The 17,712-nt window shown below is 47.7% G+C and overlaps 1 protein-coding gene across 2 annotated transcripts in view; it reads right to left on the bottom strand.

Annotated features, from left to right (window-relative positions):
- The window catches only part of INO80 (INO80 complex ATPase subunit), a 545,189-nt gene that overhangs the window by 35,725 nt on the left and 491,752 nt on the right, over positions 1-17,712 (bottom strand). For both annotated transcript variants that reach the window (XM_086937360.1, XM_086937361.1), the window contains 2 exons: positions 13,596-13,751; positions 12,849-13,008 (listed from right to left, as the gene is read on the bottom strand). In XM_086937360.1, the coding sequence (XP_086793486.1) occupies positions 12,849-13,008; positions 13,596-13,751 (316 nt within the window). The remainder of the gene's footprint in view (positions 1-12,848; positions 13,009-13,595; positions 13,752-17,712) is intronic.

Here is a 17,712-nt window from a genome sequence, read left to right as displayed (position 1 = left end):
CAACTGGCGGCAGTCCTCCTGTTGTTCGGCGGTCAGGGTGGGTGAGAGGTTAACTCCATCCACTGACCCATCTTTCTCACAGGCCACCAAGAGGTCAGGAAGAGGCTCCGACTCCTCCTCCATTCCGTCATCGGTTGCCAACAACATGCCCACTTCGGACCTTCGCAAGTGGGGCTTGAGGCGGTTGACATGTAGGACCCGCAAAGGGTTCCTGGGCGTCTTCATGTCCACCAAGTATGTCACGGGGCTCTTGCGCTCCACAACCTCAAATGGTCCTGTCCACTTATCCTGAAGGGCACAGGGCTCCACTGGGGCCAGGACATACACCTCTTGTCCAGGCTGAAGCTCGACCAGAGTGGCATTCTGATCGTACCACCGCTTCATTTCTTCCTGGCTCGCTTCCAGATTTGCCTCGGCAAGTTGTCTGAAGCGTCTGGTCTGGTTTCTGAAGGCCAGCATGTAGCTATATACATTCTGGGGAGGTTTCCTGGGAGATTGCTCCCAGCCTTCCTTTACCAAACTCAGCGGTCCTCTCACGGGGTGACCGTACAGTAGTTCAAAGGGGCTGAACCCTAGGGACTTCTGTGGCACCTCGCGATATGCAAAGAGCAGGCATGGTAAGAGGACGTCCCACTTATGCCTCATCGGACCTTCCAGGCCCATGATCATGCCTTTTAGGGTGCGGTTGAATCTTTCAACCAACCCGTTACCTTGGGGATGGTAGGGCGTGGTGAACTTATACGTTACGCCACACTCCTGCCACAGGGACTTCATATATTTCGATATGAAATTGGTCCCCCTGTCGCTCACCACCTCTAGAGGGAATCCTACTCGTGAGAAAATTCCCATCAGTGCACGCCCCACCACGGGAGCCGTCACTGTCCTCAGAGGGATGGCTTCAGGGTACCGGGTGGCATGGTCCACCAAGACCAGGATGAACCTGTTGCCCATGGCTGTCTTGGGGTCCAGAGGCCCAACGATGTCAATACCCACTCGCTGGAATGGCGTACCGACCACAGGGAAGGGTTGGAGGGGAGCCTTGTTCTTCCCTCCCGTCTTCCCACTTGCCTGGCAAGTCGGACAGGTTCTGCAATAAGCATCTGAACTCTTATGCATTTGGGGCCAGTAAAAGTGGGTGACAAGCCTGTCATAGGTCTTGTCCATCCCCAAATGTCCTGCTAAAGGCACATCATGAGCCAGACCCAGTAGGAAGGCTCTGAACTTCTGGGGTACCACCAGCACACGGGCTGACCCAGGTTCAGCAGCCTTAGGCTCCGAATACAGGAGGTCGTTCTCCCAGTACACGTAATGTGTTTTGGCCTGAACACCATTGGCCTGGTCTGCAGCCTGCTGCCGCATACCCACGAGAGAAGGGCATTCTTTCTGCTCCCTGCAGAATTCCTCCCTGGATGGTCCTCCTTCTTGCTGCCAATGGGTCAGCTCAGGCAGGTCCCCCAGTTCGGCGATCTGTTCCCCTGTAGGCTCCAGGGCATCCCCCTCAAGGACTGCTTCCTCCTGGACCGTGGGAACTTCAGGAGCCGGTTTCCCGCGCCCCCGGCGCCTTCTCCCTAAGGCCGGTTCCTGGGCCTCTCCTTCAGGCCCCAGGACCTCTCGATCACCCCTACTGGCTGCCATTGACCGGGTGGTCACGCACGCCCAGTCAGGCAGACCCACCATCCGCAGGTGAGTCGTCTTCTCCACCTTTTCCCAAGGGGAGTGCTCCAAGTCGTTCCCTAGCAAACAGTCAACAGGCATGGTTTTTCTCACACAGACCTGCAGAGTACCAGAGACCCCCCCCCACTCGAAGGGAACTTGAGCCATCGGACACTGACTCTCAGAATTATCAGCGTTGATAACCCTACAGTAGGCATGGGGTACAACCTGCTCTTGAGACACCAGGTGCTGCCTCACTGCAGTCACACCGGCTCCTGTGTCTCTAAGAGCCTCAGCTTCCTTACCATTGATGATCACCACCTGCCCATATTTCTTAGTGTTAGAGGGCAGGTAGTTCGTAGGGATCATCTCGCTGTCTCCTAGTGAGACCAGGGTCATGTGAACGGGATCTCCACCCCCCGGGACCATCATTTCTTCTCCCAGGTGAACGCTAGTCACTTGACGGGGCGGAGCACCAGTGGGTGCGGGTTTTCCAAACAGGCGACACTTGGGGTCACTGGATATGTGCCCAGGCTCGCCACATTTGAAACAATTGAAGGGCCCCTTTGGAACAGGTTTACCTGTCGGGCCCCATTCTGCTTTGGGGGTGGGGGAGGCTGAGAACCCTGCTGCGGGCTCCCTTGGGAACTACTTTGGGGGCCTTTTTGGAACCCTTTCTGTTTTCCCCCCTTGTCCCCCCTACTCTTCTGCTGGGGACCCTGCCCACTCTTGGCGGAGTCTCCCACGGGACCCTTGTGGACCCTGGTGCTGAGCCAGCGGTCCGCCTCCTCAGCAAGCTTCCTCGGGCTGGACAGCTTGCTATCGATCAGGTGTTGGCGTAACTCAGGAAAACAGTGATCAGACAAGTGCTCCCATGCAATTAAATCAAAGAGACCTTGAAGATCATTAACGTTGTTACCTTTCACCCAACCATCCAGTGCTCTGCAAAAGTAAGTCACATACTCCACATACGTATTCCCAGGCCGCTTAGTACATCCCCTAAACTTCTGTCTATACATTTCAGGGGTAAGCCCGTACCTGTTCATTAAAGCTTCTTTCATGTGGGCATAGGATCTCTGATTTTCAACGGGCAAATCTAGCAAGGTATCTCTCCCTTCGCTAAGGAACCTTCCCCACAACCCCGCTCCCCAATCCTTGTCAGGGACCCGGTGGGAGGACATGGCTACCTCGTATGCCCTAAACCACTGTCCTATGTCATCCCCCTTAAAGAACTCTTTAACTATGTCTTTCGGGATGTGCACTCTTGACTCTACCTGCACTGGCGATGTGCTGCCACCAGAGGGAGGACGATCCAAGTCTCTCTCCTTGAGACTTATCTCCCTCATTTTTACTTCATAATCCATTTGGTGCTTTCGCTCTTCCAGCGCCATTCTTTTTGTTTCAAGCTCCAGTTGGATTTTCAATTCCGCCAACTTTCTTTCGTGATTCCTCGTTTCCTTCCTGTCCGCCAGCTCCTCTGGCGACAGGCCTTTACCAAAGCTGTGCTCGCTGTCTTGCCTCTCGAGATCGATCAGATCCCCAAGTGCATTCTGCTCCTCCGTTGCATTCTGCTCGGCGAGGACGTCTTGCTCCTCCGGGGTCTTTCGGGACTCTATCCAGGCTTTCAGGGCCTTGGAGAGCTGTGTCTTGTTTTTGCAGCCAGCGTGCGGGACCTTGAGTTTCTTGCAAAAGAACTTCAGTTCGTCCCTGGAATATTTATCCACTTTGGCGGGGTCCCACTCTACCTCCAACACCTCGGAGGTCGTGGACTCTGCTCCATCCAGGCTCTTTGTGCCCGGCATGGTTTCTGCACTCGGAATCTTCTTTCGGCAAAATTCAAAAAGCAAAGTCTGTGGCTAAGTAACTGGACCGTAATCCTTGTGTAGTGGTCAGAAGCTCAGGTATAGATATCGCAAGTGTAAATTCGAAAAAATCCCACCGCTGCCACCAATGTAGGAAGGGGGAGTCTCTAGTTGGCGCAGTGCAACACTAGCGACAAGCAGGGACTCTCTTCTTCCTCGTCAGGGCTGAGGGTTACCTTCCAGACAACCTCTGCTTACCCTCTAGGTAGTGTGGCTTAAGCAGTCGCAGGCTAATCTTTGGGGCATATAGGTTAAACACTTGCAATAGTACACCTTTACAACCAACCCACCACACAACGAGACCAGACTGTATTCTGTAAAAATATATATCTTTATATAGATTTTAAGCAGGCTTGTGAATACAGTCAACGTACTTTATGATAACGGTTGCAAGTTACTCAGTTCGGGTTACCACAGTTCTTATAGTAGTTCTCTTTGGGCCCGTAGGCCGGTGTTGATCAAAGTTCTTGTGGAGCCGGCGGCTTCCAGGGGATCTGTCCCACGTCGCGTTGCCTTCCCGGGGTCGCTGATCGTTGCGGCTCTTCAGCCGAGCAGGTCACTGGTCATCCGGGGCAGCGGTGTTCTGTGGCGGCAGGGCCCTCTCCTCGTCGTCCGCTCCGACCCTGGCGGCGGCGGCTGTGCGGTGGCGGCAAGTGGCAGTACGGTCCCCAAGTGCGGGACGTACCCAGCCAAGTGCCGGTGCAGCTGTGGGCTCACAGCTGGCTGTCGGGCAGGCTACCGACCTTGCGGATTCTCACAGGGCAACTGTCCGTCTTTGCAGGTGAGTGGCTGCTCGTTGCGCAGTCACCTCGAGAGCTCGGACCGGACGGGTCCTCCTTCGCTTTGCTCTCGGGCTCCCGGTGCAGTTGCGGTCACGGTGTTTGGGCCAGCGGCGGCTGGTCCTCACTTTGCTTTCGCTGTTGCTTTGGGCCCCGGTCACGGTGGTCAGGTGGATGTCGTTGCCTTGGAGGAGATTCCTCCGTCGGTGCTGCGGCGATGGTCAGCACCCGCAGTCGCTTTCCTCCAGGGGGTAGCGTCCACTGGTCCTGGGACGCTGGTCAGGGGGCAAGTTCACAGCAAGCCCTTGGAGATCTCTTTAGCAGAGTTTGGCACAAAGTAAAGCAAAAGTCTTCTCGTAGTCTTTTCTTCTTCCTCTCCTTCAGCAGCAAGGCACCAGACACAGGCAAGAGTCAGCACCCTTCCTTGTCTCTCACGGTCCTTCTCGTAGGGCAGAGTCCTTCTGTGGCCCAAACAGGATCTAATTTTCAAGGAGCAGGGCTCCTTCTTTTATAGGCCATTTCTTTTGTTCTCGCAGGCCAGGGGGGCCTTTGCATAGCCACTCTCAGTCCTTGAGTACCCTGGCGGGTGTACTCCGGCTTCTGCTTTCAGTGTGAGGGGCAGGCGCATCAGACGCCCCACAGGGGGTGGAGCCAGCATTGTGCGGACAGGGGCGGCCAGAGTACCTTGTTGATGGGGGCTTCGCCCTTCCTGGGCCAGGTGCCGGCAGAGTCATCCGCCGCTCCCCAGGAGGGTGGAGCCAGCATTGTGGTGGCCGAGCACAGCTACAGTTCGAGTCAAGAGGCACTCCTACCTCCCACTAAGGTGTAATCTGCGCATTCACCACCTGTCATCCCTCCAGCCCTGTCACTCACACATCCCAGACAGTCAGATACACATACCAGCAGAGGCGGGCTGAAATGGTTAAGCAAGCAAATGCTAACTTTCTAAAAGTAGCATTTGCAAACCCAGGATACTAAAATAAACTTGACTACAAGAAATATTTTATCATCCTGAGTTCAGGCATACTAAACATGACTCGCTACCATGCTCCTTGAGCCTGCGGGAATTATAGGGTGTAATAATTCTCGCAGCTCAGTCTGGCCTAATGGAGCAGGTAGCCTTCAATAGTGAAATACGGTCTTGGTTGTAAGTCACTACTAGGACATGCCACGCACATCAGGGCTTGTCCTACCTTACACCTACAACGCACCCTGCCCGCAGGCTTACCATAGGGGTGACTAATATGTAGTCAAGGGAAGGTTCAGGGGCTGGCAAGTGGGTGCACTTGCCCAGCTAGCGTGACAGTACGAGACCGCACGCGGGTTCTGCGGTCGCAGTTCCCAGACACAACTTTACGGCTGCTTCGGTGGGTGGCGCAACCAGCGCTGCAGGCCCACCAGCAGTATTGGCATCTACAAGCCCCGGCACTCTCTAGTGCGCGTTACTAGGGACTGACAGTAAATCCAATGCACCAATCATGGATACCAATCGTATGTACAATTTTACAGTAGGGAGCACTTGCACTGCGGCACGGATCAGCCGTGGCGCAGTGCCCTGAGTATCGGAAAACCCGCAAAACATCGGAGGCACATCAGCAAAAAGTGGAAGGGAGACCCACGCCAAGGTGCCAGGTCTAACAGCAGCCAATGTAGATCTCTTAGCGCCAACGTAGTGGAGGAGCTGCGAGGTCTTTTAAGTGCCAGCTTGGCTGCTATAGACTGGACCCTCTGGAGCCCCTGTAGGATGTATAGGGGGGCCCCTAGATATAGAGTTACAGTAGTTCAGTCTGGCCAGGATCACACTCCTAACTACTAATGGCCTGGATTCATCAGGCAGAAGGGGCAAAATCTGTCTGAGTGCTTTCAACAATCCAAAGCAGACACTGATGGTTTTATTGGTCTGAGAGGTCATTTGGAGATCCGCATCAAACAGTACCCCTAGATTGCGCACGGTTTTAACTGGGATACAAGGTTCAGCTCCCGGCGCAAGCCTGATCTTGTGGGAAGGTTGTTGACTCAGTTTGGCTGACGAGCAATAGACAACCTCTGTCTTCCCCTCATTAAACTGAAGGGAGTTTATGGTCAGCCACCTGGAGACCCTGCTCATGCAGTTCTGAAATGTCTCCATGCTCACCGCCTGTCTTCCTTCTAAGGAGAACACCAGTTGTGCATCATCGGCATAGTTTATCAAATCTATGCCGAAGGATTTAATCATGGGGATCAGGGGCTGCAGATAAAGATTAAAGAGAATCAGGGGCGTAGCTAGAGCTTGTGGCGCCCGGGGCTATCCCTCAGATTGCCGCCCTGGGAGGAGGGTGAGGGGTGCTGGGGAAAAAGGACCGAGAAACACGTAGTATCGCCGCTAATAGTTACCTTGATCATGCGAGTTACATGCACATACATGACACAGTCCAAGGCTACACAGTTAAATACACCGGTGACCGGCACTACAAAGGAGAACACACAGACTGCCACCATGCAGGATTTCAGGAAGGGCCTAAAAACATGGTTATTCGATTACCGTCCCTCAACAGCAGTACTGCCCCTACCCCACAGTGCCTAGATAACCTCACAGGTGATATGTAGCGCTATGCAAATCCTGTTTGTTTGATTGATTGACACCTGATTTCCACACATCGTTTGTGCGCTATATTAGTTTTATCTGTAAAACTGTATGTCTGTGCAAGTTAGAAATTACCAGCATTCGCAGGGTTCTATACTTTATGGAGTGCTCTCCGACACCCTACTGTACAACAGACAGCCATGTCTACGTTTCTGCAGTTGCAGAGCAATGCCTGCAATGTTCAGCTCATGGTTTGTGCATGTGGTGGGGCGCAGCTGGCACCGGAAGTACGGCGAACAACAGCAGGCCGGACATAAAGGAAGCATAGCTGCCAAAGTTTCAGATTGCTAAGTGTGACATTTTTATAATGTCAGCGTAACTATGAGTGACATTTCAACAACTATGAGCGACAGTTTTTTCGCAGGGAAAATCAAGCGATAAAAACAACGGAAACATAAATATCCGAAATTACACCCATTTGAGCACCATGAAACTGTAAGAAGATTGTTAAACGGCTGCAAAGCACTGGAAATGGAAGGGTACAAGGGCACAACCCCTCTGCAGACTGTAATTTATCTCAAAAAGACACACTGAGCAATTTGATAAAAATGGATTTGCAGATAACAGCAGGGTGTGCGGTGCCGACCGTTATTTATTCACAACCTGAGGCTGAAAATGTATTGCTAGTCTAAGCAATTAACACTGAGACAGAATAGAGCATGGGGGTGCATGAAAGCCTCAGACAGCACTTTAAGTGGACCGGGTCTCAAAGGGTCTGAGCACCGGCAGTTTTTTAAAGGGTGCCTCAAAACGGGTCTCTATCGGGCTCTGTTTTGAGCCCTGGCACACGTGGTCCATTTTTTCCGGACTGCAGTGACAGCAGTTTGCTGTCACTGCAGTCTGGAAAAAAGTGCCAGGGCCCAAAACAGCCCGATAGAGACCCGTTTCGAGACAGCAGGCACATCGATGTGGCCTGTGAGCCAGCACTCCCATATTAAAGCAGAGGCATTTCAGGCAGGACAGCGCTACAATAAAGCAATTTTTGGTATAAAAAAATCGGGTATCTCCTGCCTGAGAAGGGGCTGTTGTTATATGCATATATATTTTACTCACCTCAAATGCGTGGCAAGGTATGTGCAACAGAAACTCGGGCTGATTGAAGAGTCATAAAGCATGCAAATTACCTACTTTAGATGTTGTGTGTAACATAACAACAAGCACATAGGTAAAAACACTTCAGTTCTACTTAGTAGAAACTGAATTTACGCTCCGCCAAAACCATCCTATTTCCATATTTCCTCTTTGTGTGTACCTGTAGCTGCACAGCGACTTTTCTAATCAGCCCAGAGTAATGCAACTTCAGCTGATATGACAGTTTCCCAGATCGTCAGGCCTTCGCATAACACAATGTATGGTAGATAGCGCGCACACCCGGCCATGAAGCATATTGGACCTGCAAATCATTCCATTACTCAAATCTGCCCGGGCCTAAAAACTAATTGTGAACAGTGCCACGTGACTGGTGCTACTTTAAAGCGTTTCTTCGGTTCAGATTCGCACTGTATAAAAGTCAAGTGCAAAATAAAGACAAAAAGAATGTGTTGTCAATACACGAAAAAGGTTTTTGTATGTCTACGAGAATTGGATAGGAAGTGGGCTTCGACTCACCACGGTAATATCATGTGATTGTGAACTAATGCAAACAATTGTAGGTGTAATGTGTTCACGCACTGGTCCCCCACCTCACTCCCATCCTTGGAAAGTTCAGGGATTTGCTCCTGCTAGAAACATGGGTATCTGGTTCCCCTACTTCGTAGAGCGGATATACCAGGAACACTACAGCTGTTACTGACACGTCTGCTCATAGTATGTATCTAATTCTTCTAGTCAGGTCTCTCTGCCTTATTCCTTCTCACTTTCTTCCTTCGTCCATCTTCATACGTCCCATTATTCATTCACTCCCTTCGTCCTTATATTTCCCCCCTTTCTCCCTTCCACTCTTTTTCAGCGGCCTCCTTTCCTCATTGTTTAACCTCTATTTTCCCCTTCCATTCTCACTCCTTTACTCCCGCCCTTATTCACATACTGTCTCTCACAATCTTTTCTCCTTCTGTCCCTCCTGGATTCCTACATTTGCTTCGTACTTTTCTTTACACCCCTTCTTTCCCTCTTCGAACCCTTACCCCTCCCCTATTCCTCTTGCCCCATTCCCTTATTTAAACAGCCCCCCCTCTCCATGATAGGACAGCCTCCGCCCCTCTCGGCCCTATCCCTTTTCTCTAACCCTTCCTCCCCTCTCTCCTTTTATTTCCCAGTCTCTTTCTTATTTCTCCCCAAATCTTCCCCCTCTAGCCTCCTCTTCTGTCTCCCTCCCACTCACACGGTCATTCTTTCTTCACTTCTTTACTAATTCTTTCCCTGTATCTCCACCCTACCCTTCCCTCTCTCACGTCCTCAGTCCTTCCCTTCTTGCCTCCTCCTCTCTTTCTTACTCTCGTTTTCTCACACTTCTGTCTGCAGTCATCATGTCCCCCGGCCAAGGAAGACTCCCCTTGTCTCCTTTATGCTCTCCTTTCCCTCCCTCGTCATTCCATTGCTCTCTCCTTACATTCTTTTCATCATTTTCTTTTCCCCCAATCAGCCCCTCCTGCTTTACATTTCATTTTTTCCCCTGCCCTTCATTTCTCAACTTCTTACATCACCAACCTTCCACTCACCACTGTCCCAAACCTGCGTCTCATTCCGATTTCCATTTCACGCTCTCCATGCCATTATGTTCGACCCTCTTCAATTATCTCACTCCCCCATCATCTTTCTTGTTGCTGCTGGTGCTTTCTTTCCCTCTTCCATGACTTACCATCTCTTGTGCCCCCTCTCTTGCTTCTGCTCGCAGCCTCTCCCTGAAGGCCGCCTATTTCTTTACTTTCTTTTTTATTTAGAGCCCCCTTGTGCATCCCATCTTGCCAGTCACCAGTCTTCTGTATTCCTCTATCGATTATTTTATTCTCAAAGAGCGTGTGCCTCTGCAGACGGCACAGTTTTAAAGATCGTGTATTTCTGCAGCAGCATGGTGTTAATAGAAAGTCGGGTGGCTGGTACTTACTTCAAGTCAGTTTGCCACCCGCTTTCTTGGTCCGGGGCTGTCCTCAAAGTCTCGACAGTCCTGGCGGCCGCTGCTGGAACTGCGGGTCACCGACTCCAGGATGTGTTGTGAGCTCAGCTCGCCTCGGTAATGGATGAGTGAGACAGCACAGGACGGCGGCCTTGCAGCTGTGAGCAGGAGGCAGGTGCTTCAAGCTCCATAATAGAGGTGGCGCCCGCAGAGCCAGGCCGAGCCGCTTCCTGCTCCAAAAACTATATCAAAAACTATCTTCCCCGCCTTTGGAAGCAGGACGTGACGTGACGTGACGTCCCCTCACCGTGCCAGACTAATGGATGTGTCATCATTGCACAGCCTCAACGTCAGGATTTTATTTAATGCATTCTTTTACCAGAAGGTGTCAGAGCAGCACTGTACAAGCAGCACTGTACAATAAAAAGGCCACCGCAACGGGGCACACCAGTTACGCGCTGCTGCCACCCCCAAAACAGTGCCGCCTGGGGCGGTCCGCCCCCCTCGCCCCCCCCTAGCTACGCGGCTGAAGCGAATAGGGCTGATCGAGGAGCCCTGAGGTACTCCGTGACTGACCAGGGACTTGGGAGATGAAAAGGGTGCTAGGGTCACCACCTGTTGTCTACCTGTCAGATAGGATTGTATCCACCTCAGGGCCTTGCCCTTCACGCCCAGTTTTTCCAGCCTACTTAGCAGCACTGCATGGCTAACCGTGTCGAATGCGGCCGACATGTCCAACAGCACCAAGACTGAGGAATTGCCATTGTGGGCTCGCATTCGAAGGGTGTCCAACATGGTTGCCAATGCAGTTTCTGTTCCGTGGCCTGGGCGGAAGCCAAATTGGTCCTTATCCAACAGGCAGTTGTCTTCCAGATATCCTGACAGGGACCTACTGACCACCTTTTCCACAATTTTTATCGGGTAGGGCAGGAGGGATATGGGCCTAAAATGCGTCGGAATCGTAGGGTCCAGCGAAGGCTTTTTGAGCAGGGAAGTAACCACTGCCTGCTTCCATGCATCCGGCACTGTGCCTTCCTCAAGAGATTGGCGACAAATCTGATGCATCCAGAGGAACAGCTCTGGCCCATATTCCTTCCAGATCCTGTGCGGAAGGGCGTCTAGAGGTGACCCAGATGACACATTCTGGGCCAGACTGAAAAAGAGCTCCTCTGTAAGAGGGGTGAAATTTTCCAGTGATGACAATATTGGTAGAGGTTCCTCTTCTTCTGCCTGTGCCACTGCATCTTTGCAGCTGTCCCTTTCCTCCTTCAGCCCCCCCACAATTTTAGCAATCTTTTCCTCAAAGTCATTTATCAGATGTTATCGGTTTCTAGTGGTGCCCGTGATGGCGCATCCTGCCCCCACTCGATGCCCATGATGGTATGAGGACACACTAAAGGGGTTTGGAGGCTGTGGTTGCTGGAGTGTGTGGTGGACTGGGCCGACATCTAGCTAGTGGCCCCATGTGATCTGTGGAACCGCGTCCTTGGCTGCGGAAAGGCTGGGAAGCCTGTTGGTCATGGTGGCTAGGTGGAAATAAATGTGAATGTGAACCCCTTCCATAGCCACGAAGGGAGGGGGGACCCTCTCTCTGCGCCTTCGGTCATCTGTCTGTCACATGCACCACATGGCTTGAAACCCATCGGCTTCTTAGGGGACATCTTTGTCACGCCAGGAGACTCCATTCTTTAAAAAGTGTTGACAAAAAGATGTGGAAAAAAGCTGTCAAAAAGGGTCTGAGGTGTAGCTCTTCACAGTCAGTGCTAATAGGCGCGGAAAGAAAAGAACTGACGTCAGCCTACTGGAGTGGTGCCTACATAGGATCCACGCATGTCACCTCCGACGCAAGAGACGCCAATGCGAAGCCAAACGATGATGTCTACCGGCACACAGGGGTACTAATCGAAAATTTCATATACTGCCTGATGCCTAGGAAATATTCTACAGTAAGAAATCTGTGGTTAGAAGTCTCGAAGAGATCAAACATTATTATATTGCATATCATCATGGTAATACAGTTCATTGATGCGTTAGAACACCAAGGATTTCTAGTCGGACCACAGGGAAAGATTCAAGCATACTGGAGGAGCTCTGAATCTCTTCAGAAGCAGTTCGATCACTTTCAGGAATGATGTCCTTAATGATCCACAGTGTTTTTTGCTGCTTCCCCATCTAGCACTGGCTGGGCAAAAAGCAAAGGATTTTTCCAGCTTCAGTTGATGCCCAGGAGGAACTGACCCTGAAGAATACATTATGAATTAAAATTATGCACATACTCATACCGGAAACAACTTCACACATATCGCCTGTGTAACTGATCACCACATAACTCAACCACTGGCACATACATTGTTACAAGGTTATCCTTAACGAGGAATGGAGAACATGAAAACAACTTATGACAAATTGCATATCTGGACATCAATTGTTCTTAGCACTAATCAGTACAAAAATGATACCACATAGGCCAACTTTTTTTTTTACCTCACAGCAAAATACCTCAGGTAGTTACTTGCAAAAGTCATGGAACTGATGTACAGGAATATTGGAAAACTACTGGTATTTGGAAAATGTAACAGGGAAAGTACTTAGAAACAAAAATGTATTGAAAATGTTGATCACATTAACTAAACGCACTGTGGTTGCATAAAACCAGTAAACTAAGATGGACACACACAGATGGTTTGTCTCCATAAGTAACAATTTTGGTAATGGGAAACTGGGACATTATTTGGTAGGCATTAGTGTTTGAATATTCTTTAAAAAAACATTAATGAACTCAAAAATACTTCACTTTACAAACCCACAAGTTTCAAAACTACAAGCCACACATGTTATTCACAAGCCACAATGTTTCACTGATAAAACACATTTCTCACCATTGATAGTGTCTGAGACAGAGCCTGTGATGGAAGCTGGGGAGTTGGTAGCCCTGGACTGTGGTGCTGAAGATGCCGGATCATCTACAATGACCAGCATGTCACTGCTACTTTCATCTGGTGCAATGGATCCCATATGCACCTCGCTGTTGATGGAGATCTTGAAGGGATATTCAAGAAAGAACATCAGCTCGTTCACAGATTAGGTTTACTCCAATAAATTAAGGTTATTTTGGTAAAATCTCTAGCAGAAACCTGCTCAGCTCTATATGTCTCGCACAGTCTACTCCAGTGGTGGCAGCTGAACTCAAACACAGCTGGGCATCAATACTAGATCCAATATAACATTAAAAAGTAAAGCGATTGAGCCCTTTAATTGTGGACTATACAGCACAATTTAAAAAACTTTTCTGATTGCTCTTGCACAATTATTGTATTTGTGAAAAATATTTTACAACATTTATGAACAAGAATGGCTTGTAATTCCCAGTTATTGCTCAAATTGCAATTTACAGCTCAAAAGTAGTCACTGCAAGTACCTCTAATATATGTGAAACCAGAAAAGATTCAAGATGCAAAACAATGTTTAACTTTCAGTTCTACTAAGTCAGAGACTGGGTAAGGAAAGGAGGAACTGTAGGTCCCAAAATCTTAGAAACAGTTCAATTATTGACTCCAAAACATCAGTAAATGAATTTCAGCCAGTCAAACATTAACTTACGCACTGGAACGGAGAGAACATCTCACCTCGCTAAACGGGCTGGGCATGGCAGAATCCACACTGATAAAAGAGTCATCTCCATCTGCAGATAGGTTTGAGTTATCAGCAGAGGGAAGAAATGGAATCACCAGGTTCAAGCCCTCTCTTCTTCTCTTGCTATCCAACTCATCTTCTCTCCTCTTCTGCACAGCAAAAAGAAAATGCACAAACAGATGTTTGTTAAAAGGCAACATAGCAGTATACCTCTATAACTGATGAAAAGTACACTGTTTAAACACTAACCAGGACGCTCATGATTAGGTAATATGTACATTTACATAATTTAATGTTAAGTAACATTATTAAACAATAGAAATAAACATGCCTCGAAAATACCTAAAAGTATTTTCTATGCACCTGCTATTCTTTATGTGCACATTGACTGAGGCAAGGAGTCCCACAGACCCGCAACTTTATGGCTCCTTAGGTCCCCACTTGTCAGGAATCCTTTGCATTCCAGGCAATCTAGCTGAAACATATACCCCTTGAGTGGCTACTGGCGATAAAGGGTCCATCTCCCTCTAATGGTTAGACTGCACCATGTCGAACAAGGACAAGACATCACATAAGAATGCTCCCCGATCATAGGGTGAAGAGAATTCTGCACAGAAGAAATCCCAGTAAAACCAAACTGAAACGGTCTTGATGTAGTGGCCAAAGTCCTAGCAAGATTCACAAATAATGTATGACCTGAACGATTTTCTTGCCTTCCTTGTGTTTTTCCAGTTAATTTCTTCTGGCAATTCTCTGCAGAAGTTCATGTCTGCCTATCCTTTCTTCTCGGAGTGTCTTCCCTGAAACCGTAGCCATATAGCTGCTGTGAAAGAACCTGCAATTGTACGCTTGAAAAATTATTTTTTCCTCCACTGTACCCAACCAGCACTGGCAAAGACAGCAGATCTCATCTTTGGGACCTGCTGGTGTTGCCAATGCCTTTTGGCGATGCTGTACAGCATGCTGTGAAGCATGGCCAAAAGTTTAAAAAAAGAAGAGGTGGGTGCGTGCCTATGAAATGATTTTGGTGACATTTATTTTCTATTTACCAATCGAGAAAACGTTTAAAACAATATATATTTTAAAAAAAAAGTAAGATCACATGGGATGGGGGCAATAGAGGAACGGGTGGAGAGGAGGTTAAGGTAAAAAAAGGATGAGAAGGAGTAGGAGGTGAAAGGTAGGGCATGAGGAAGGGATCAACACAGAGCAGGGGAGAAGCACATCAGAGAGACAGTACTCTCAACTGCTTCATCGAAAAGAAGTCAGACGGTCATGACGATGTTAAAGAGGCTATGCCCCAAAGGACAGACAAACAGAACATGGAACCAGATGGACAAGGGAAGCAATCAAAAAAGAAGCAATGAAATGAAAGTGACAATAAAGCTAACCAATAGGAAGCAATTGGAGGGCTTTAAGCCCACTGTAAGTTATTTTCATGTCCACAATAGGTCGTTCCCAATCAGACAGCTTGTGCTGTCTGACAGAGGAGACCTAAAAAATTCTCTCCCATTTTCCTGTGTTGTGCTGGACATTGCCTGATAAGATAAAACGACTTACTTTTAATCATTGTTCTGCATCAAGGGAATTTTAAACATAGAATATCTTGGTCTGATACCTGAAGACATTTTAAACTTTAAGAGGTTACATTTTTTAAAACATTTTGTAATAAAATCATAAAAAATAGCAGCATGTGCTGTCTTTATTTTTACAACTTTTATTTCCCAATTAGTAGTAAAAATTTACACTTGACTGGGGGAAATAGATTTCCTTCCAAACTAGAGAAAAATAAACAGGAAATGGTATAACGCTTATCCCTCCACTATCCTTCTCACTCCAAATAACGGACTAATATCCACCACTCAAATCACTTTCATATTTCACCATACTAATTCACCACTTATCCTTTATGGGTTTCCGGAGTAACGTGCTACTCGCCAAAAAAGCGCTTCGACGCCTCGTCAGGGGTAGTAAGCGCTACATAAATGCAATCACAATACAATACAATATTCTGGCCTGGCTTGTTTAAGGATTTCAGTAACTTTCATGTCCCATTCTGCTTTGTAGGTTCAATTTGCTATATAATGTTTTACTTGACAAGACAAGAATCTGTCTTATTACCTTTACTCCATTCTGATAGTATACAGGTAGGAGAGCTGGATGTTTATGAGCATATCCCTTGCAGAGAACTAGGACTGAAAATAAATATAATTTCGCTTCCATCATGGATTCGTCTTTGCTATTGATAAATAAAGTAGCAGGGCCATCCAGGAAAAGGTGGCAGGAAACCATGAGAATAGAAAAATTTCAGAAGAGTGATTAGATAAATAGTTTGCATAACAGCACTTTGCGTAACACAGCCTCTGCTTTTGGACAGCAGTAATTGGAAAATATGCCCTGACCAAAATGTTATATATCTGAGAGCCTGCAACACATCACAAACCCTCACACTGAGTAGCGTGCTATCTGTGTAAGCATTTCTCCACCTGAAATTGATTGCTCTGAAGATTCTTGGCCTGGACAGATAGACTTGCTTTGATTTCTGCATCGCTTTCATTTTATCCACCTGATATCAAAACACTCTCTTAAATTTTAAAGTAAGCTGAGCCCTTTACGCCAAAGCGAGAACATATGGAACGATAATAAGTAAGCAGGAGCTATTGATATAAGTAGAAATCTAAAATAACCTTTGTTAAGAAAGAAGGATGGTTCCTGAGAGAACCCATACTACTGTGATGGCTCATCGATGAAGGGAGTCTACATTTGCTCATAGGCTTAGATGTAGGCCCGCATACATTTTGATCAAACGCCATTTAACTAGGAACGAGGGAAGGGATACCTGACTGGAGGGGCGTTCAGGAAAACAACTGTTAGAGCCCTTACAAGAGAAGTTTAATCACAGGGATGCAAGAAAAGATGGACCACAATGCTCTTATGGAAGGACCCGTTTGTGCCTTGCAGCAAATATCTGCTCAGTTGATCTCCTTGGTGTTCTGCAGACCTGGTAGATAAACCTTCATGTTGCAGACATTTCCAGTCTGAAACTGGTTCCAGATTTCTGAACCTCTCAACAGATTTCCCAGTCTTGTTCCTGCCTGTTTGCTGAAATATTAATTGGGTGTTGGACTGTCTGAAAGAACACTGAGAAATGAGACCACCGAGATGTGGTTTTTCAAAATATTTATATGGTACAACTGTTCTCAGATGAGAGAGACTATTAGCCTTGGACTACGAGATCATTCACGTGGGTTGCTGACCATGCCAAGATGTACCCCTGATTATGGTCAGAAGTAAGAGAGACTTCAGAAGGAGCACCCATTCCAGTATATTGTTCAAACGATTTTACCAGGCAAACACTTACAAGGCTACTTGGGACAGATTTCAATCTACATCACAGTCCTGTCTATAATGGTCCCAAGTTTAGCCTAGCATTAGGTACAATGAAGCTGTAAAAAGCATGGATTGAAGATACTTGCCTGACCTTTGGGTGTGAGGCTGTCAAGAGTTAAAAGCGTCTTTGAATAATTAATGACAATTTGCCCTCTTTCCTGGTTTTGTGCCCAGAACCATTCATAAGTACTGGATATGATTTTTCTTAATTTACCAGCAGTCATAGATTGTGAAAGCCTTCTGTGGATTCGAGATCTTCAACCACTTAACTGAGACAAGGCCTCAATCAACCAGTCGTGTATACAGGTACAAGTAAAAATCCCCTGGCATTAAAGACATGTAGCGATCACAGCTTTACACTTTGAAAACCATTGGGGCGCTAACGTCAAGCGGAACTTAAACTGACAATGACAATTTACTACTTTAAATCAAAAAAAATATTCTTTTGTTTCTTGATTAATACAGTGTGAAAGTGGGCAACGAATAGGCCTACTGCATTCCTTGGCTAGAGCTGCAGATAACATTTTAATGGATCGTAATATTTCTGAATTTATTTTCCTTACTCCCTCTGTTCACAGTTTTGAGGTCACTGTGGAATAAAGTTTGTATACTTATACTTTTTGGCGTTAGGCAATAGGGAAAGTAGATTTCTTTGCTGCAAAGGAACTTTTTCAGTATTTTTCTTTTGAAGAATTATCACCTCTTTTATCTGGGGGTGGT

The sequence above is a fragment of the Lissotriton vulgaris genome, chromosome 9, assembly GCF_964263255.1.
Source record: "Lissotriton vulgaris chromosome 9, aLisVul1.2, whole genome shotgun sequence".
Taxonomy (NCBI): Eukaryota; Metazoa; Chordata; class Amphibia; order Caudata; family Salamandridae; genus Lissotriton; species Lissotriton vulgaris.
This window is presented reverse-complemented; position numbering and strand designations above follow the sequence as displayed.